A 22,990-nucleotide genomic window follows, 5' to 3' on the forward strand; every position below is an offset into this window, starting at 1 on the left:
TATCTCTGCTGTATTATCGCTAATAACTTTTGGCGTGTTTAATTTTAGTAATATTTTAATACTTGTTACCTATCCCAAAAATGCTTAAGACATATTTTACCTTCTTTTAGGTCATAATATTTAGCTAGTTTTTGGGCATATTTGCTTGCATATTTTGTACTTCCTTAGGTCATAATCTTCCTAACACTATATATTACATAATATTTTTGTTTCCATTTTGAATGATACAGAAGTATTAATACCCTAACATTTTGATATATCGGGCGAGTTGGCCGTGCGGTTAGGGGCGCACGGCTGTGAGCTTGCATCCGGGAGATAGTGGGTTTGAATCACACTGTCAGCAGCCCTGAAGATGGTTTTTCATGGTTTCACACCAAGCAAATGCTGGGGCTGTACCTTAAGGCCACGGCTGTTTCCTTCCAACTCCTAGCCCTTTCCTATCCTATCTTCGCCATAAGACCTATCCGTGTCGGTGCGACGTAAAGCCACTAGAAAATATATATATATTTTTTTTTTTTATATATCGTATTAGTAAAGTATTTTTGTAGAGCATGAAATTATGTTCATGTTGTCAAATTCTCATTTTCTGTGTAAAGTCTGTGTAAAATAGAACTACTGGTATATTTCTACAGTTCATACACATCATTGCCATCAGCTAACTGCTCTGAGTTGCCCTGATATTTTTCAGCAGTTATTTGTAATACTGCCATTGATTTTAAGCCAAAATGATTATTAACTTTAAATTTAGGATATGCTAATGTATCACTTCACCCAAGTTCCATTGAAATCTGTCTGGACCAACCCAAACAGTTTCCTTGTGTTTTTTTTTTTTTTTTTTTTTTTTTTTTTTTTTTTTTTTTTTTTTTTTTTTTTTTTTTTTTTTTTTTCCAGATGACCAAGAAAATGATGATATTTTGTGTATTCCTTAAGGACAGGTTTTTGTTGAATCCAGGGTTCACTGTATCAGTTTTTCTTGCAAATGATATCTATTGCATCTTACAAGACAGAACCAGGTAGTGTCCCTGTGGCTGAATTTTTTATGGTTATTAAACAGAAAGCTTAACACAGAAGTGTATAGAAGTCCTAATTTAACATGGAACTTGCATCCATCCTACCTCAAATTGAGGAAAATACAAAATAAGTTTGTGCTAGTTGTAGAATACTACTTCTTTCACTTGTGAATCATGTTGAATTCTGGAAATTTTCTAATATACTGCTTTGTATTCATTTTATAGAATTTTGAAATGTCACCTGATGGACGGCTCATAGCAGTATGTGGCAGATTTGGGAACATTTATCTCCTTACTGCTCGTAGTAATGAATGTGTTGGTTCATTAAAGATGAATGGGGAAGTCTCCACCGTATGCTTTAATGCAGATGGCTCAAAAATGTTCTCTCATGGCGGTAAGAGGGTATATTGCTCTATCACCCGATATTTTATTTAAGTATAAGTTTTATGTTCTTCTGCGTGCTAAGCTGAAAAGATGAGTTCATATTACAATTGTAATATTTTCTGTCATTTTGCCATGTTAACCAACAACATGGACCTCTCTAGCAAGCTCTCCATCTAGGTAATACAGCAAATGGCTTTTTTTGTACAGACTTGCCCTCAGTGTGATCGTACTATCAAAAAGCAGCAAATTTTTCTTCACAAAAGATACTTGAAATGGTGTCCTAATTCTCATAATCAGAGCTCAAAGCTCCTAAACATTCTGAAAGCTCTTATCAAGGAATTTTACCAGTCTTGTACAGATGTTATGTTTCAGTTCTTCTTTGTTATACGCTAGTCCCACTTTATATTCCCTTCATGAAAGCACATTTTACACAAGAGAACTGCTAATCCAAACCCCAATAATCCAAAAACTCGGTTAATCTGAACTAGAGTTTTTAAAGTACTGAATTTAGAATGAAATGAAAATAGCACTTGTGAACAAAAATTATTTTTTATATTCAGGTTTGAAATCATTATAAAATAATAATGCACTGTGTGTTGTGAGTATTTTGAGGAAGAAATGAAAGTGAAATAATGTAATAAAGTTAATTGGGTTTAATAGTGTTTGGATACACAGAAATTAATATTTTAAAAGCAAATAACAGTTACTAATCATCTCTTTCGAAGTCAGTAATTCCAATTTGGTTATTACACACCAATCTTCTTAGCTGTGGCGCAATGTTGGATATTGGATGAAAATTCTGATAATCTGAAAATTTGCCAATCCTAACGGACCCCAATCGCAATTACGAAGGTCGATCAAATATAAACAGGATTTTGGTTCCTGAACATCAACCGTTGGTAGGGCTGGTCCCATGCTTCTGCTATGCTTAGGCGGGACTGTTAGGAGTGGGGAGAGCGTGCTGTTAGATATTTCCCGTCATTTCGTCAGTAACGTTTACGATGTCGGAGCAACAGGTGCACCCCTCCACTGCGCAATGCATAATTATAAAACTCGTGAAGGAGTTACAGTGGCGGAAATTTACCAGAGATTGACTGCACAGTTTGGTGATCAAACGTTATCAAGGATGTGTGTGTTTGCCTGGCATAAAAATAGTTCAACGGAGGATGAGAACGTGTGAAAATCAGCAACACGATCGCCGGCCTCGGACCAGCATTACAGATGAAAACATTTGTGTGGTTAAAGACATTAATGACGACTATCGATGAGCGAGAGTGTCAGAAATTGCAGAACAAGTCAGATTCGGTCACGGGAGCCATCAAGCAATCATCACAAATGACCTACAGTTCCGGAAAGTGTGTTGCAGATGAGTTTTTGACCAAAAATCTGAAATTGAGATTTTTGGAGGTCTGTCAGGCAAGGTTTGTGGAAGAAGGTGATGCATTTTTGAGTCAGATCATCACCTGCGATGAAACATGGGTCCACCACTACACTCCCAAATCCAAACAAGCCAGTAAGGAGGAAAGGGGAGGCAGCACTAGTGAAAGCCAAGACTTGACTGTCAACTGGCAAGGTTCTTGCAACAGTTTTTTTTTCGATTGGCGAGGCATTTTGCTGTTTGATTTTTTGCATGTGTGACACGCAATCCATACTGCTTACTACTGTGAGCTGTTGAACAAGGCAAGGGCTGCATATCACCGCAAAAGATGAGACCAACAGATTCGACAGTTCGTCCTCCTCCACAACAATGCGCGGCCCCATCCTGCAGCTCTAACTGTCCCCAAGCTACAGGAAATGCACTGAACTATACTTCATTATCCTCCTTACAGCCCTGACTTATTGCCCTGCGATTCCATTTGTTCAGACTGCTTAAAGAAGCTGTAAGAGGGCAACGATTTGAAGATGGTGAGAGTGTGGAAGACTTCGTGCACAACTGGCTGGTGACACTACCCTGTTCTTTTTACGATGAGGGCATCAAAAGGCTGCCCATATGCTGGGACAAATGCATTTCCAAAGCAGGAAACTATGTGGAAAAATAATTTGTAATTGCCTTGGTTTTTCAATAAATGAATTGAAATAAAAAATAAAATCCTGTTTATATGTGATCCCCCCTCATAGTTCGGATTAGCAGGAGTCTATTGTAGTTCTAAACCAGCCCAGCTGCATGTGAGCAGAATTTTAGTCTGGAAATGTTGGCTGAAAGTAATGGATATAAATGAGGGACACTCAGATGGATCAATTTCTTTACTTAAATGCTTAGAAATTTTCACTTCTACCTAATTAAGTGCTTAGGACATTCCAGATATCAGCTACATGAACCTTGTAGTGTGTTTTGTTAGTAGAAAGACATCCTGCCTGAAGTTTAAGGCCATTTATGGTTGGGCATTGAGAATTAATGAATAAAACTGTGCTAACATACACAATCTGGTGGCATCCAAGCCATGCCAACATTTACCAAATTTTGGAACTATGAGTTCTTTTCCCTTCCCCTGACCCATTACGTGGCAACTGTTTGAAAAGAGGGCAGAAAGAGTCTCTTCTTGCCAGACGCACTGTAAGTGGTTAAAGTAGGATTCAGGATACAAAGTTACGTTTCATTGGTAAAAGTTATGCTCTTTTATGGTTGTCCAATTGGCCTTATTGAAGTGTTTTCCTCTTTCGTGTTTGGATTTTGAGATTCACTCTTCAATTAATAGGTTAAAATTAAATTAGATGAAACAGTGTCAAAATCTATATATTTTGTTTGATTATGGTGGAAGAAATGTATTGTCTGTGTGAAAAGAGCTATTTGCTATTTTGCTTTACGCCGCACCGACACAGATAGGTCTTATGGCGATGATGGGACAGGAAAGGCCTGGGAATGGGAAGGAAGTGGTCGTGGCCTTAATTAACGTACAGCCCCAGCATTTGCCTAGTGTGAAAATGGGAAACCACGGAAAACCATCTTCAGGGCTGCCGACAGTGGGGTTTGAACCCACTATCTCCCGGATGCGAGCTCACAGCTGCACGCTCCTAACCGCACAGCTAACTCGCCCGGTGTGTATGAAAAGAAATGCCTGCTCAGTTAAATAATTGTGAGTCGTTCAGTGGACCATTACTGTGGCCAAAATAATCAGATGTCAGAGATTGGTACAGCTCCATTTACTTAGTGACAGAATTTACATTATTGTAGTGATTAAAATGCAGTGAGCATATTACTAAATAATTGTAGGTTTCCTTATCAACTAGCTTAGTCTTCCAACTGCTGAAATGTGTATGTAATTTTTCTATAGCTAGTATACTTATGTATAGAAGGCTGTGAAGTGACCAATTACTACAGTTGCCTGAGCTCCAACTTTTTATTCATGTTTCAAGATTCTCATGTTGTTTTAAGGATTGAAATGGTTTTTATATTGCCTTTTTTAACAACCTTTATTGTGAAATGTGGTATTTTGTAGTATTTGTGTTTCTTAAAGTCACGGAGAGATGTTTTATATTGGATTTTGTAGTTGTTTATATAACTTCTCTTGCTATATTCAGAGTTACAGCCAAAGAACTTCCCTAACCTCTTGTTCGAAAACTTTGACTAGCAACTAGAAGATATTTATAAGAATTTGCACATTCGTTGGAGTGTATTGGTTTTTCAAATCAGTGGCTACTGTGACCAAATTTGTATGTATTACTCTAGCTGATAAAACATTTAACCACGAAAAAATGTCAGCATTCCAGTTTCAGTAATACTCATTCAAACTATACATAACCTCTGTCCCACAACATTAAAATACATCCAGTAAACCCAAAACTCCGCCCGATGTGTGGACACCATTTTGATCCGTTAACACATAAACTTCATGTGCTTCCATTTTTAAAATGTGATTTAGTTGTGTTACATAACTGCATTTGAATAAGTGAGAACGTATTGTGCATTTAATAGATAAGGATTCTTTTTTATTGCCAAGTAGAGACGCAGGTAAACCCATCTTTCAAGGAACACCTTTGGTAGTTGTTCGGCATAGTATATTACATTTACCCACTCAAGTCACAATAAATGGCCACGTTGTTGACTGTGGAATCAGATTTAATATGCTCGCCCATAGTTTGAGCGTACCTGTCACACAGAAACATGTGTTAAATAAAAACCAATGCAGATAATTCCCTCAAATTTTGCATTCATGCCATTGAAGATTGACTTATCCATTCTTCATTCCTTTAGTATACTGGCTTTGGTACAAACATTTCACTTGAAATAATTTCACAAAGTAATGTCCTCATCCCGAGGTGGCGCAGCTATTTTCAGACACACCCCCATTGGAGGTGAGCTGCATGTACCATTTCAACCACATACCAGCCCTCCTGCCTGTCTTAAATTTCTGACAGTACCGGGAATCGAACCCGGGCCCCCGAGGACGGCAGCTAATAAATCTAACCGTTACGCTACGGAGGCAGACATTTCAAAAAGTAATGTAAAATAATGTAAAACAAGAGCTAAAAGGTTTCCACATATTCTGTACTTACCGTATTTACTTGTGTATTAGACACCCCTTGTGTATTATGACCGGTCTCCACTGATTAACATTAACACCAACATGTTAAATTTAACATGTTACACTTGATATGTATATTGTGTTTGTGTCTTCCAATTGACTTTGCATGTTAACTCAGAGTGTTGAGGTTAATACTTTTAACATGTTGGTGTGTTTTCCATTCCAAGTGGAAAACATGTCAAGTCAATTCGTTGTTCGTGAGATGTCGGCACAGCTTCGGCAACTTCTGTGCTGTTTCCATGCCAACAGATAGCCTAAACGACCCAAACGACATGCTTCTCGTGAAGTAGGATTATAGTTACAACACTCCGCAACACTCGTTCTCTTTGTTATAAGCTACAAATACAGTATGCGCACGTGTGTCTTTCTCCTCTGCACTATACTAAAATTTATAGTCAGGAAATGGAGTGGAGCAAGGAAATTACTTTGGACTTAATTAATGATATAATAGAAAGGCAATGTTTATGGGATGTCTCATCAAAGGAATACAGAGATAAAGCGAAGAAAGCCGACAGTTTTCGGGAACCCTGAATTATCTATAATTGTTCCCGCGAGTGCATCGAAGAAACCTAGCGTCCTTCCGCTCCCAGTACAGTCGAGAATTACAAAAAGTTCAGAAAAGTTCGGGGCGGGAGCGGACAAAGTTTATACTTCAAAGTGCTTTTTTTTTCTTTTTAAATTTTTTTTAACAAGTTGCTTAACGTTGCACCGACATAGATAGGTCTTATGGTGACGATGGGACAAGAAAGGGTTAGGAGTGGGAAGGAAGCGCCCGTAGCCTTAATTAAGGTACAGCCCCAGCATTTGCCTGGTATGAAAATGGGAAACCACGGAAAACCATCTTCAGGGCTGCCGACAGTGGGGTTCGAACCCACTATCTCCCGAATACTGGATACTGGCCTCACTGCAGCTATCGAGCTCGGTAGTTTGCTTTTGAAGCAATGAGCAGGATGAGGGGGTGAAATGTGCCTAATAAAACTGCATTTCTAAATCATAACAAGAAGCAATAGTGGCAATAACAAAGGCCAAATCCTCTTCATCTGAGTCCATTGTCCTTGTTTGAAAATACTAAAAGACACCATCTAAATGTATTACCACAAATTGATATGATGAACTACCTGTATATAAACAAAGGAAGTCAAGTTTAACATGTTTATAAAGTGTGGACACAATGTTAAATGAAACAGTATTTAACACTTAACATTTAACATGTTGATGGTGTAACCAGTTAACATTTTACATGTTGTTAAATGTTAATCAGTGGAGACGGCTTTTACACCCCCCACCCCCACCCCCTGGCTTTTTGGGACAAAGAAAATGAAAAAAATTAATCCTGTGTACAGGACAACCCCCCCCAACATAATTTGTCAGAGAAGAACAATGATTTCGCTCCGGAGCAAGTGCAAGCTTTACTGCAGCTCCGATGACATCACACAAATTTGTGAATAGTTATGTCCTTACGAACTGCGCAATGAAAACGTGTCAAAGTCACGCGGTACATCTGTGTTTCGTGGTTAAGAAATGTTGCCTCCATAGGGTAGGCCTACTGCTGCTGTGATGACGTCGTACAAACAGGTGAATAGTTTCGTGTCCGACCTGTGCAATTAAAGCACGCATCAGTCATGCTATATGTTTTTTGTAGCTAAGAATGTCTGCCAACGTCATGGTTAGCACAATTAACTGCCGTTCTCGGGAGCCTGAGTTCAATTCCCCGTACTGTACTGCCAGAGATTTAAGAATGGTAGGAAGGTTGATACGCGGTAAAAATGGTACATGCAGCTCCCCTCCATTGGGGACTGCACTACCTCGGGATGAGGAAAGGAGTTCACTTTAGTTAAGAAATATTCATGGTTGTTGCTATTGATATAGCACGTGAGATCATTAACAAAGTGATCATTTAATATCTCAAACTCGGGCCAGTATAACCTACGTAATCTTTGGGGAGAAGTAAGTTTAAAACGCATAAAAGCAATCCAATCATAACGGTTGTTTTACTGGCCAACGTACCTAAATAATAAAAATGTAATTGATTTTACGTCCCCACTAACTACATTTATGATTTTCGGAGACACCAAACAGAACATGCTATGTGTTAATTAAAAAAAATATGGAGACAACGAACATGCAAAATTCAACATTATGGTAATAAAACACATTACCGCCACACCTGTAGATATCCATAAATGTGACAAGCTTTCCTGTTATTTATTTTTATTCTTTCCGTTGTGGAACTTCTACACTATCCAGGCACTTAGAAGTATACCTAACCTAAACAGTGCTGTCTCTCTTATCTCATTTACAGCTGTTAAGTGTCGAGAACAAGATGACATATACTTAAAAAAATAAAGGTCTGGCTTTCAGTAGCCGCAGTTATCCAAAGGATGCTTCCAGTCACTATGTATTACATTCGGAAGTACAACTCGTAACATACAATAGTTATCAGCTGGTGGGTTGGCACGCTTATTACAGCGCGGGTTTATTTTGAAGGGATGGCTTCTGCTATACATACACCAACTGTGAATAAGAGACCATCTCCAGAAACCATTTTGAATAGATTCTCACTGTTTGGATTCTATAGTTGGGAACTAAACTATTTTTTAAGTTTCAAAAAGAAGGGATGTCGAATACTCTCCATTGCCGTGAAGATGACATCATTTGGAATGAAGACACGTCGGTAGCAGGGAAGTTGACGGCACAATTCAAATGAGGTTTACTGTGTGGTAGGCCTATTGCTTAACTGACAGACACAAATGATTGCCATTATGTTCTTTTGTATTAATATTGCATAATATGATACCCTTATCCCTTTCCTCTACGGGGTCGAGTATGAAGAGAGATGAATCTTTGTAGCAAGTTTTTAAGACCGGATGCCTTTCCTGACGTCAATCTCATCAGAGGAGTTAAGGAGATAAAACGAATGTCATGATACAAGAGTAACTAAAACTGCCTATATTTACTTTATATGTAGGCTTAAAAGTCATGTGTTCACTACCGGTATTTATTCTTTTTAAATTTAGAAATACTGCCTTCCAACAAAAATAGCCAGTAAAACTCAGAATACATTCATAGGTTTTTTAAAGAATAGTGTTGAATGTTTACATGTACAATTTATTGCCTAGAAGTCATGTGTTCAGGGCACAGAATTTGAGGTTATCACATATTGGACCCCCCACTTACTTTTTATGGCTGTGAATATGGAAAAAAAAGGGGGGGGCTTAATATGCGAGTATATACGGTATTTATTGTAACCTAAAAAAGTTACTGGAGATATGAAAGGAATGGGAGTTGTTATTTTCGTATTAAAATGAAAACTAGCACAAGTCCAAAGCATATAGGGATTTAATGAAAGAATTATAATGATCACACTAAAGATGGAGTCTGCATCCCCCACCTACAGGGGGTTGAGTATTTCGTCCGCGAGAGCTATTTTATTTCGCTCAAGTCCGCCGGCAAGCCTGTTAGGACCCCCCTATCCGCCACCTGGAACTATCACCTCTCCCTCTGCTATGCCAGCGTAGTAGGTTCATGATGTCTCACATTTTATCACATAAAATCTCCGAGGCAACAATACATTATTTTTCATTACATCTTGAAATAACCCTCGCCAAAACAAGAATGCCACTATCATTCTGTCTGTATTTACAATCACCAATATATGACTTTTGCAGAATTCAATTAACCTGTCACCCCTTTCATTTCTGTTTCCATACTTTCCCTCACAGTTACCAGCTCTACCCTCACCTACCACAGCATTCCAGTCCCCCATGATGATGAAGTAGAAGATATTTATGAACAGCTTGAGGTAGTATTTGCAAAAGTATGGGTTTTACAGTACCCGTGATTAGTACCACTATATGCAGAACAACATGGGTTTACGTTGCCTGTGATCAGTACCATTATGTGAGAAACGCCACAGGTCTGGGCGTTGCCTGTGATTAGTACCGCTATATGAGCGACACCGTGTGTCTGCGTTGCCTGTGATTAGTACCCACTATGTGAAAAGCACCACGGGAATTCCAGCGCCCGTGATTAGTACACCTAGGTGAAGAACACCCTTGGTTTGCATTGCCTATGAGTGGCGCTATTATGTGAGAACACCATAGGTCTGCATTTCCTATGTGACGTACGTTACTTGTGAGTAGTACCATAATGTGTGGAACACCGTGAGTCTACGCTACTTTTGATAAGTACCGCAACATGAGAAATACCATGGTTCTACTTTACTAGCAATAAGTACCATTATGAGGGTCTGTTGACCTGGATTTTGGACTCTTTTAGACAAGAGGCATCATCGATTTAGGATTGTGCTTTGGAAGCAGTCCCTTGGTCAGAAATACTATTGTTTTAAGATAGTTTCTGGGAAGGTGAGGCATGGCAGGTCGGATCCACTGATTGTTTAATGTTCATAATCATTGTTCATCGTCGTCTTTTTGAATTCTAGTCAGTGGATTGTTTTTGGAATGTTTTTAACTTTCAGTATTGTGAGTTGTATCTGCTGATTATTTTAAATTCATCTTCATCCATTCATTCATTCATCATCTTCATTTTTTGAATTTTGGTCATTAGATGAATTTTGGACTTTTAAATTGTCATTACATTTTATCTCGTTTCGTACCATTAGGGGCCAGTGACCTAGATGTTAGGTCCCTTTAAACAACAATCATCATCATCATCGAAATGTGAAACATTAATTCAAATATGTATTCATTTAACTCAAATCCCAAGTTAATGGGAAGATCAGTTCATGACAAAGAGGCCATGTATTTTGAGGGGTTTCATCGTCCATCACTTGGTCTCACACGCGCCATGCACGTTCCTTTCTGCTGTGCAGCAGATCTCTCTTCACTTAATAGGGATAAAGATCATCTTTCCTTTGTAGTTCTGTTTGGTGTGATTTATTCAGAACTTCAGTTACTTCATTTTCATTCAAACTGCGACCTATCATTCTTCCGTGCCACACAGTGTCACTTCTCGTGACGCAAACTGAGGCCGAGTCAAGCTGAGTAATTACAAGCTGTAAGAGGTTTCAAATCATTGAAAAACATAGAGGAATTCCCAAATAAGTTCAAAATATATACTTACTGACAGCCTACAGATCATTCTAACTACATAAACACCGAGCTCGATAGCTGCAGTCGCTTAAGTGCGGTCAGTGGTTAGAAGCCGCGAAGCGGCTTTAGGCCTCTATTTCTTATTCGTATTACATCATAAGTTGCGCTATTCCAAGATTGTTAAATCATGGCTGACTGTGGCATGAATGGCTTCTGCCATTGGCTGAAGATTTACTCTATGAAACGTCACTCCCATAATTCATAATTCAAGACAGCAGGTTGTTCTGCCTTGAATTCTGGGAACGACATTTCATTGGCGTAATCTTCAAACAATGGCAGAGTCCATTCGCCCACCGTCAGCCATGATTACCATGTTATTTATCCTGGCGAGCCTTATGTAAAGTTATACCGTGAAACGCGATATAATAAAGTACATATATTGCGATGTTATGAATTATATTCTGTCATTATAATAAATGATGTTATAAACATTACCATCAGTGTCTTAAAATCAGAAATTAATCCACTCACAGTTGGCTCATTACTTCGAAGTGGATATTATATATATATATATTTTTTTTTTTGCAAGTGGTTTTATGTCGCACCGACACAGACAGGTCTTATAGCGACGATGGGACAGGAAGGGACTAGGAGTGGGAAGGAAGCGTCCGCGGCCTTAATTAGGGTACAACCCCAGCATTTGCCTGGTGTGAAAATGGAAAACCACAGAAAACCATCTTCAGGGCTGCCGGCAGTGGGGTTCAAACCCACTATCTCCCGGATGCAAGCTCACAGCCGCGCACTCCTAACTGCGCGGCCAACTCGCCCGGTGAACCTTAGTTCTATCATCAGTGATTATTCAAAATTAAAATCCATATAATTGTCTCGTCTTGATTTTTAAATGTAGAGGACAGTTATGCTTATAATGGTAGGAATGACGAGCATGCAGACTCTTTGTGTAAGACACCCCAAATACCTACGAATAATTCTTGATCACATACATAACGACTGGTAGGAAACTTAAGGTGAGGAACAATATGATTAAAAAACTGGCAGTTACAACTTGGCATGCTGAAGCCATCACATTCCGCACAGTAGGAACGGCATTACTGTACTCTGCTGCCGATTACTGCTTACCAGTATAGTACAGAAGTCCCCACGTTAGCAAAGTCAATACACAAATCAATGAGACCATGATCATAACAAGCACCATAAGGTCAACACCTGTGACCTGGCTGAATGTGCTGGCCAATATACCTCCGCAGTAGCTCAGAAAACAGTAAGCAGCTGCATGTGAACGGAGGAAGTACAATTCTCTCGGCTTCAGGCACCTGCCAATTTATTCAATATTCAATACCGGTAACCCTCCCAAATGATGTCTAAAATCCAGGAAGCCATTTTGGACTAATGAAGTTCTTTAACAGTTGGAACCATTCAAGATGAAAATGTGGAAGATGTGAATGCCCGATCCCAGACGCCCAGATCCTCCGATTAGAAGTCCCGACTCAACCTCTTCCAGAAACTCGACCACAAAGAGTTACAATGGTGCCGACAGAATCGTGCGCGAACAGGCTATGGAAGATGATGTAGTGCAATACTCCGTAAGTGGACACACTTGATTCCCACAGTGTGATTGTGGAGCCCAAGAGCAAACATTTCCCTACATAATCCAAGAATGCTCAAATCGGCAGTGTGAGGGTGACTGGAACAACCTAGTGAGGACTTCTCCTCTAGCCTTGTCCTGGCTTAATCCCCTAGATGTTAAACTGTAATGTTTCGTTTATATGTATTTTACTTGTATCATAATTGAAGATTATAAACACCATATGTTAAATAAAAAACTATGAAATGCATATAACTCAGCATAAAATTATTTTTTTTGTTTCTATATATTTATAAAAATGTGCCCATTCATGACAATTGCACACGAACTCCCAAAAGTGAAACATTTCTCAGAGTGCTCCTGACATTTTACAAGCGAAGAGACAACCTGTCCATATGACACAAAGTCTTACCTACTTAATATGAAGTAAATCACACATGGAAAGAGAAAAGAGCAACCAGCAAAGGAGACTACAAATGGTCCATATAGCCTACAAGGTAGTAAAACTAATCCGCGACATTGCTTACTGTAGTGCTAATTTCTCAATCCATGCTCGAAATACTAAGAAGCTTTTGCTTTGTTTTTCCCGCACACTTACATTTAGTAGCTGCCTCTTTCTCTTGAATCTTCCCTTACGTTCCACAGGCGGTGGCGTTTCTTTTTCAATGGATGGGGTTGATGGGGGTGCTTTTCTCTACGCTGCTTGTCTTGTCATTACTTATGTCCTCACAAGCAACCTCCAGTGCCTTTTCGCCCCTGGGGAGATCAGGAGCATGGGAAGAATCTCCCTCCCAGTCCACTACTACTTCGACCTGCAAAGTAATTGTAATAGTATTAAGTAAAATTAGTGAGATCTGTTGAGAAAATTGAGAAAGAAATGTAGGAAGTAGCCTACCTCAGGAAAAGTGGCGTTGCTGTTAAACTCATTTGTATACTCTTCAAACTCCAGAGGTATCATTTCCACCACATCAGTAACATCTTTACACGGACTGGGAGGTTTCGGCCCACCCCCTGTTTGGAATACAGCTTGGCGATGTTCTGACAGGATTCTAGCTTTATGCAACACCACTGCTGCTTCAATTCGGGCCGACACCTTTCTCGCTGATTGAGCTCCATAAATCTTCAAATAAAACAGAGCAGATATTAAAATGTTAACAATTACAATGAAAAAGATTCAGACACAACAGTAACATAATACGGTAAATGCTTATGACAATAGAGTTCATACTGGCATTTCCTCCTGGGACATTTTGTACACATATTTAAAAAAATATTTTAATCCTCACCTCTTATAAACTGTGTTCCATGCAGCGATCTTGGATTTATTGGTGTTTGTATCTGTCCTCTTGGATTCTATAATTGATACATAATCCCTAATAATTTCTTTCAACAAATTCTGCAAAGAAAAGAAAACACATGATTTTCTTCGCATATCACTCACAGGCATGAAATACGGTTGCTGCCAACTTTTGCTGTAATAGTTATAACTCTCTAGTTTAGCGTTGGAAAGGGTACACATTCCAATGCAGTAAACAGTGTTTTCAGTAAGCGAGAATCTTCATTGAGTGGAAGAAGGGATACATTCCTGGAATAAGTCCCCTTTCCAACTCAACGCTGCACCAGCTCTCAGCGCAGATCAGTTCTGTGGTACGAAGCAATAGTGCGTTGTTGTTGACATTAATGTTAACAAACTATTAAGCATGTTATGAGCCGTACACAGCATTTTGTATCTCCATACTTAAAAATCTGTTATAGTGAGTGCCTGGTGATGTCTGAGTCAGACAGTGAATATGCAGAACCACAAGGAAAGAATGGTAAGGTAAATAAAGACCAACATGCTAGAGAAATGGGGGAAAAAAAAAAAAAAAAAAAAAAAAAAAAATCCACGTGTAGGGGCAAGGAGTTGTAACCAGAAAATGCTTATTGGCTGAAGCCAAGAAAACTGGCCCTCATTGTAGTTACAGAAAAAGATGTATGGCGCAGTTTTCAGAGGAAGAGGGAATTAGCATTATACCATGGTAAACCAAAGAATGAACATTTGAGTTCATCGATGGTGTAGTCCAACTAACCTTCAAGCACCTTTTCTTTTTGGCTTTTGTGTATTCCTTTGAGGTGCCTGTTAAGGCCAGCAAAATAAGTGATCTTTTAAAGCTTGTCAAGTATATCCCAGACCAGTATATACTCTACATTTCTATGAGGAGTGCCACACTTGGCCAACGGCAGGAGCTGATGACCAGGACAATGAATAACTATAAAAGAAATGATGGTTGGGCGTATTTTTCTGTAATAATGTGTTGCTGCTTAATAGACTTTTGAAATTACAAGTTTATTATACATTATCTGCCTCTACAAAGATCTTTCTCAAATTTGAGAATAAAAAGGAAAATATTTCTTGACATAAAAAATGGTATAACTTGAAAACCGTACGTAATATGATTTCCATACTTTGTAGTTAAATTCGCAGATATATGATGTATAAATGCCTAACAGAAACTTTTTTGATCAAACCTTTCTTTTTGCCACAAAACAGTTTTTCCTTTCTCTTGAAAAGTAAGGATTTTGGAATGTGTACACTTTTCAACTCGCCAATTCAGTTAAAATTGCTTACCTTTTCCGTACTATCCCAGTTAGGAGCTCTTGACCTTTTCTTAAGCTTTTCCATTTCTTTCATGGCGTTCATTGATTTCACACGCAAGCTGAAGAAATATTGACGTTGATATCAATATAAGCCAATACAATATTCCGCTGTCTCAGTTTGTGTTGCCACTGCCTTTTCGATACGCCGTGCTACTGCGCGATTTTCTGGAAAGTTTTGCTCGTAGATAACCAGCAGAAGCGATCATAAAGGCAGTGAACGTGTGAAATATGTCATTGAACTACAGGAAGAGATTCCTAGGACTTAGAACGAGTGTATACGGGCTGTATAGTAATACAATGCGCATATCACGTTTATTAGTAAGAAAATCTTAAAACGCTTATACAGGGTTTATTCACTGTATAACTAAACAAGTGTTAAACAACTGTATAAGGACTTTTTGTTAGTAAGACCCTTAATTTGATGAGTTTTCTCAGTATATGATTTGTTGAAAACAATCCAAATAAGGTCACTGATTATTTTGTAGACATTCTTTTAAGTTGGTGTGCATTTCTCTGTGTAACTGCTTTTGTGGTTTGTGATCACTGTATAAATAAATAAATAGACTCCCATTGTATATTATAGTATATTCCAGATTAAATTTTTGTGTTATTTTATATTCTAGATGGTGGAGAGGTGTACGTGTGGGACATGACTACCCGTAGTTGTGTTCATCGGTTTGTGGATGATGGTTGTATCGTTGGCTCCAGTCTAGCAATCTCCCCTAATGGCCAATACCTTGCCACTGGCTCACGTTCTGGAGTGGTCAATGTGTTCGAAACTTCAGATTTGGTCTCCAACTCAGTGCCGCAGCCGGTTAAAATACTGCTGAATCTAACCACGGCTATTACTTCCCTCAAGTATAATAAAGCATCTGAGATTTTGGCTATGGCTTCTGATGACAAAGATAATGCTTTGAAACTTGTAAGTAAACAACCCTGTTTATCATTATAAATGATCAGCACTGAGCTTCATATATTTGTGATACTCACTCTTGTAACTCCTGATACTTTTATAATATGTTGTAAATCATTTTTTGATACTTCATAGGAAGAACTTACATGAAATTTATAGGAGCTTTCAGTGGCATTCATTATCATCAACATATCTGCCATTGCATTCATTGAAATGATTTGTGTATTATAACCAGGTAATCAGGGAAGTTTTGTTTTTTTGCTAGGGGCTTTACGTCGCACCGACACAGATAGGTCTTATGGCGACGATGGGATAGGAAAGGCCTGGGAGTTGGAAGGAAGCGGCTGTGGCCTTAATTACGGTACAGCCCCAGCATTTGCCTGGTGTGAAAATGGGAAACCACGGAAAACCATCTTCAGGGCTGCCGATAGTGGGATTCGAACCTACTATCTCCCGGATGCAAGCTCACAGCCGCGCGCCTCTACGCGCACGGCCAACTCGCCCGGTCAGGGAAGTTTAGCCATTCAACTTTATGGTTGTGGAAACTGATAAACAGTCCCAGAATATCAATATATTATATTTATAGTATGAAAACATTCAGACAAAGTTGACGAAGTTGCACTGGCTGGAATATTATCAGTATTATTGTCACTACTGTCACTGTCATAATCGCTACTTGAACTGGATTTGAATACTTGTTGTCTCTTTCGCGACTGCTGCTCATTCGCATCAGCTGGGCCCGAACCTTATACATTCAAGTATGCTGTATTTGTTCCATGTAAATTCCCATCACTTACAAATTCCACTTTGGCAGAACTTAAATTTACTATGATCACTAGGGCTAGGATTTTTATGACCTAAAAATCACCATAATGTGCACAGAAAAAAATGCTCTTATGACCTAAAATTTACCAAAATATGCACAATAACATAGAAAAATATGACCTAACAGTACTATATTTGAGGTAAAATACCAGTTGTAAAATCAATTAATGCGTCAGTTTATGACAACAAACCATTTATTTATGAATAAAATGCACAAGAGAAGTTAAAATATGCAATTTCATATTGTAGTATGGTTCTTATTAATTTGCTGCGATTATTTTCACATGTTTCTGTATTTTCAGTTATGAGCCCTGAGTTGCAATATACAATGAATACCTTATGCAAATTTTCATATTAAAAAAGATTTCCTATTTTCCGCCAAGAAAGCCTTTTCAAAAACTTTGTCTACTTCAGCTGACACGAGGAGCATATTTGAAATGGTCACTATCATTTGAATCTAATTCTAAATGATTAAGAGAAAACTTTCGCCCAACAAAATCATTAAAATAGAACACAATGTGTGATACCCTTCGCTTTTTTCTAACATCTTTTCCATTTTCTTTGATATTTCTTGCCCCACTTTACCACAAACAACATTAAATTTATTCAGTTATTTTCACTAGTTCTATCTGCTTCGCTAGTGGCATTTCCGATTGCTCCAAAGCAGTTATAGTAGCAGGAAGAAAACCAAAATTTGATTTGATGTATGAAAGTTGACCTGAAATGTCAGAATTAGACATTAATTCCTGGGCTAGTCCAATTGAAGCGGCTTCACTGCTATCAAAAGAATCAATGATACTTTTCACAATGTTGAAGTTCCGGCAGTAAAAGTTGCAGGATATAATCCAGGATCCCCATCTTATCAAAATGGGAGAAGGTGGCCAAGGGAATGTCTGGAGCTAGCAACTTAAATCATGCAACACGTGAAGGGGCTTTCAAGAAGACCTTCTTGACACACCTCACTGAATTGACTACGAATGTCTTCTGCAATTTTGTGTAAGGCGTGAGCTAAACAAGTCACTTACACCATTTTACTGTATAATGCCTTTAGTGATTTGGCAGCTTCCACCATATAAGGCGCAGCATCCATTACGAAGAGCAGTACATTGTCTTGTTGAACGCCTTTGGTCCATATGGCATACATAGATCCGTCAAACGTTTACTAATGGTAGAAAATTGACTTTTTCTTAATGTTCACAGTTTATTAGAAACGTTTCACCTGGACCATCTTCTCTTAAATTCCCCACAATGACATTCGCAATATACCTTCCTATAGAATTTCTAGTTCCATCAATTGAAAACCAAATTTTCTTATTTGCAACCAGTTGTCTGATTTCTTGCATAGTTTTTCGTAGCTTTGGCTGATGTAGTCCTTTCTTCAAGTGGAAGAATTCACAAAATTTTGGATGATTCAGCTTATTTAAGGGAATGTCAGCACAAAGAAAGGCTGTACAAAGTTCTCCACAAAATGGTGAATTAGATTGGCGAGATTCTCCTAGGTGCGTTTGCTGTATTGTCTTTCCATTTTCGATTCATTGTACTCCACATTTGTGTTTTTCTGTTGCCACATTCTGTTGTATGTTAAATGTCTTCTCCGCAGTTACTTTTACATCGCACAGTTTACAATACAGTAGAACCTCGAATCTCCGTTTTTGGAGGGACCATGAAAAAAAACGTACAACACAGGAAAACGGAAAATCCGGAAATGAATGAAAACCATCAACAATATGGCTAAACGTTACAAAAATGAAATACCGGTATGTATAATTTTAATCTTACAAACACTCCTAAACCAGACCAAACCAAAGTACAGCCTCAGTAGGCCTTTGCCTGCCACGCGACTGCTGCTCAGCCCGAAGGCCTGTACTATTCATAGTCAGTTTCTGGAAATTTTGTATCCCGTAAATTAGGCCTTCATTGACATTTACAGGTTATGATGAACGCGAAAATATGGTTTTGAATGCAAGTATCGATTTTCAAAAGTTCGCGAATACATTATATTCAATTCTGCCTGTCACTAATCACAATCAAATTGGAAAGAGAAAAAATATTATCAAAACTTCAGAAATTATGGTTATTCATGACCTAGAGCTTAGCTGGAAAGCACGTTTGCCGTACAAGTCAGTACGAGTGGGAAATGATAAAGCTTTAAAAATTAAACATGCTCAGATAAAATGGCTGAGATTTTTATGACAATTTAAACAAAAACATAAAATTCCCGGTCTTATATTAGAACCAAAACAGTAATAGGCAATCCCAAGACCTCCCATGGCTTTACGTACCGGTATCTAAGGTGCAACATCTGTTCTGGTCTTGATAACATGATCGTGTACTTTAAACTATATTTGTGTTAAGAAGGAGCAGTTTCGATTCCTGCCTGAAAGCCCAGTGCCCTGAGGGAAGTGCCGAAAACCTGTTTGGCGATACAATCGAGAAAAGTAAAAATATAAACATCTAACCCTGGACATGATGTGGACGTTTTACAAGTACGAACATTTGAGGAAACTCATTCAGTCTTCATGTACAGCTGTTGAAATGTGCTCTGTCTCCTTCCAATTGACGTGGCCACTCTACTTTATGATTTCCGAGGCTTCTCTAAACAATACCACCTGAATGCGATGCTAAGATTGTTCCTTATGCAAGTTTACCGCCAATCGTTTTTCCGGTACAGTACTTGCTCTAATTATCGCAATGACGGGTCGTTAACGCCAAGATCTGTAAGTAAAAATGCTTGATCAAGGATTTAGCGTTGATGGGACTGAAATTTCTGGACGGTTGATCTGGGAAATTGTTTCTTCGAGGAGCAGATAATGCAGGATTTTTACAACGTGATTTAATTAAGATGCTCGCAGAACCATGTAATTTGAACGTATAACCTGGGAAAACTTACTTTCCGGGAATGAATAATTGAGGTTCCACTACACAGTATTTTACCATCCCTCATGAACACTTTCTCACCATATTGAGACACGAACTGTTGTAATTTTACTTGAATACTTTGCTTCACTTAGTCATTTTTTCTGAACTATACTACACAGAAAACACACTCCAACTTCAAGAAGATTCAATAACCTCTGAGGCACACCAGATTATGAAGGACAGGGTTAAGTAGCTACCTGCTCACTGTTGCGCAAGGGTAAAGTCCATATTGTGAATTCCACAGAAATGGGAGAGGAAGGTAGGTTCTTACCATTTTCCAGGAAACAAAATGAGATTTGTAATTCTGAGAAATACAATAACTCAATTGAACACGGAAGAAATAAACTGAATGAGAAAAGGTCTTTACTACCTGAAAGAGTGAAAATATGACGAATATGACCATTTACTATGTTGAAGTTCTGGCTCTATCACATAGAAATGACCATTTATGCATAAATATAACTTAACAAAGAACTATCATTCTATTACTTCTTTCATAACAAGCATTTATATATATTTCAGGAACTTACCAGTCTTACCAAAAAATATATTCCCATCATGGAAATCCGAGCCCTAATGATCACTATCCTCCCCACTACATTCCAGCATTTTGTTTATCATGGCTCGTAAATCATCATCCTGTGACTATGGGGGCCAGTAATTCCTTTTAGACATTTTAGCGGAAAAAAATTAAGAAAAAAGAATCGAATAGAACCCTGGTCTCTGCAGTTTAGAAGGAAATCATGAGTTGTGCCTGTATTCCGGAACACATGTTTATGATAATAAGTGCTGTGTAACTCACAGTAAAAACACACTTCTGTCATGAAAGAAGAACTCAAGACTCAGGATTTGTCATCAGAGGTCTGTTTAGTATCATAATCTTCAGAAATCCCTTCTATCACAATAGTATTGCATCCAAGGGACGATAAGGTGATGAGGCTAATAGGCTTTAGGTCATTCTTGGCGCACCACGAACCTACTACGCTGGCGTAGCAGGGGGAGAGGTGATACTCCCATGTGGCGTGTCCCAGGTGGCAGATAGGGGGGTCCTAACCGGCTTGCCGGCAGACTTGAGGGAAATAAAATACCTCTCGCGGACCAAACACACTACCCCCTGCGGGTGGGGAACGCACATGTAGAATACACCCGCGGTATCCCCTGCCTGTCGTGAGCGGCGACTAAAAGGGGCGACCAAGGGATGCTGGTATTAGAACCATGAAACTACTGTTGATTAGTACCATCACGCGGGGAAGACCATTGGTCGCCTTTACTTACGAGTAGTTATTAAGGGTTATAAATTTCATGTTGTTGGTCCATATTGAACTGAGAATAACATATGAGTAGTACCACTATATTTGGTACACAATAGGTTTGTGATTAGTAGCAGCAGAGAGTGGTTCCCCAGTGGGTTTCCAGTACCCGTGCTTAGTACCATTGTGAGAAACGCCATGGGTCTGGGCGTTGCTTGTGAGTTTTACCACTATATGAGCGACACCGTGGGTCTGCGTTGTCTGTGATTAGTACCCACTATGTGAGGAACACCACGAGGCCCGTGGGACCGGCACTCGTGACTAGTACACCTAGGTGAGGAAACTCATCGGTTTGCGTTGGCTCTGAGTGGCGCCGTTGTGTGACAAACACCATAGGTCTGCGTTACATGTACGAAGTACAATACTTGTGAGTAGTACCATCTTGTGTGGAACACCGTGAGTCTTCGCTACTTTTGATTAGTACCCCAACATGCCAAATACCATGGTTCTACTGTACTAGCGATAAGTACCATTTTGAGGGGCCTTAGACCTGGATTTTGAACCTCTTTAGATATCAAGCATACTCGATTCAAGATTTCGCTTTATAAGTGGTCCCTTGGTCAGTAATACTACTATATATGATCTTTTTTTGAGTTGGATCCACTGTTTTTTGTTTGTTTGTTTTTTTTTTTTTCTTTTTTTTTTCATGTCCGTCCATTCATTCTTAATGACATTTTCTTTATTTTGGTCAGTGGATGATTTTGAAGTTTTTGTTGTAATGCCCTTTCATACCATTAGGGGCCGATGACCTCGATGTTAGGCCCCTTTAAACAACAAGCATCATCATCATTGTTGGCCCAGAGGTAAGTTGCGATCCGTATGATGCACCTCGTAGATGATGCATTGGTATTGGAAGTACAAAACTGAAAAAAATTCACATCAGAGGGCAGACTCATCCAGAACATGCTGCTGAAAAAAGAAATAAACCTCTGCAGGCAGGCTACTGGGAAAAAAAAAAATAATTAGAATCAGTGGATACATCCCCACCGAGCAGGCGACTTGTAGCAGCAGATCTCGCCGCATCGCCCACCGAGCGGGTTAACAATTTCTGAGACTGAGGACACAGTAAAGCGAGTAATTATAAAGAATAACTTCTCTGTTGAGGGCATACATTTTGCCAATCTTAAAATATAGAATTCTAGAAACTACTATTTTCAAAGGGTTTGCCATAAATAGGCTACAAGGATCTCTACACTCTGGTCTATGTTGAAATGTATGACATCCTTATTAGACTTTAAAGTAAGGTATCGGTAACTTTTCATGTAGCAGAGTTCAGATAAATGGTTTCAAAGCTAGAAAATTTCCAGCAAGTCAACAAATGTAAATGAAATGTTGTCAGTAATTGACTTATTGTTCTTGCACAAATGTTTAAAAGAGTGGGCTGGTGGTGATAATTTTGTAGAAGTACAACTAGACAACCATCCTCAAATTTTTAAAAGAGATACAAGCCTAAAGATGCTTGTAATATCAATGAATCTACATTGTGCTTACATTCTCTTGCTGGCCAGTACTTAACAATGACAGGCGACCTATGCAGGTTGGGAGAACTCCAGTACAGATTGCCTCATGGTGTGATAGCCTAGTGGCATTGTCACTGGCTGCTGCAGTTCAAATCCCAGACAATGCGTGTTGAATTTTTGAAATGAATTCACATCCCTGTGGATCAGATTCCACATAAATCAGGAGGTCCTGTGGCTGTAATTATAATATCTACAGTCATAAAAACTACAAGCTTGCGAGCTTTTGCACTTATGTGTTCCAGCTTTGACAACAGTGATAGAATGAAGCTATTTATCACAGGGAAGGTCATCCATC

The 22,990-nt window shown here is 38.9% G+C and overlaps 1 protein-coding gene across 1 annotated transcript in view; it reads left to right on the forward strand.

The window, feature by feature from the left end:
- Window positions 1-22,990, forward strand: part of wcd (U3 small nucleolar RNA-associated protein 18 homolog wicked) — a 102,955-nt gene that overhangs the window by 57,489 nt on the left and 22,476 nt on the right. Inside the window, exons 7-8 of the mRNA XM_067135639.2 lie at window positions 1,236-1,404; window positions 15,832-16,130. Coding sequence (XP_066991740.2) covers window positions 1,236-1,404; window positions 15,832-16,130 — 468 coding nt within the window. The remainder of the gene's footprint in view (window positions 1-1,235; window positions 1,405-15,831; window positions 16,131-22,990) is intronic.

This window comes from Anabrus simplex, chromosome 1 (assembly GCF_040414725.1).
Source record: "Anabrus simplex isolate iqAnaSimp1 chromosome 1, ASM4041472v1, whole genome shotgun sequence".
In the NCBI taxonomy this organism is placed as follows: Eukaryota; Metazoa; Arthropoda; class Insecta; order Orthoptera; family Tettigoniidae; genus Anabrus; species Anabrus simplex.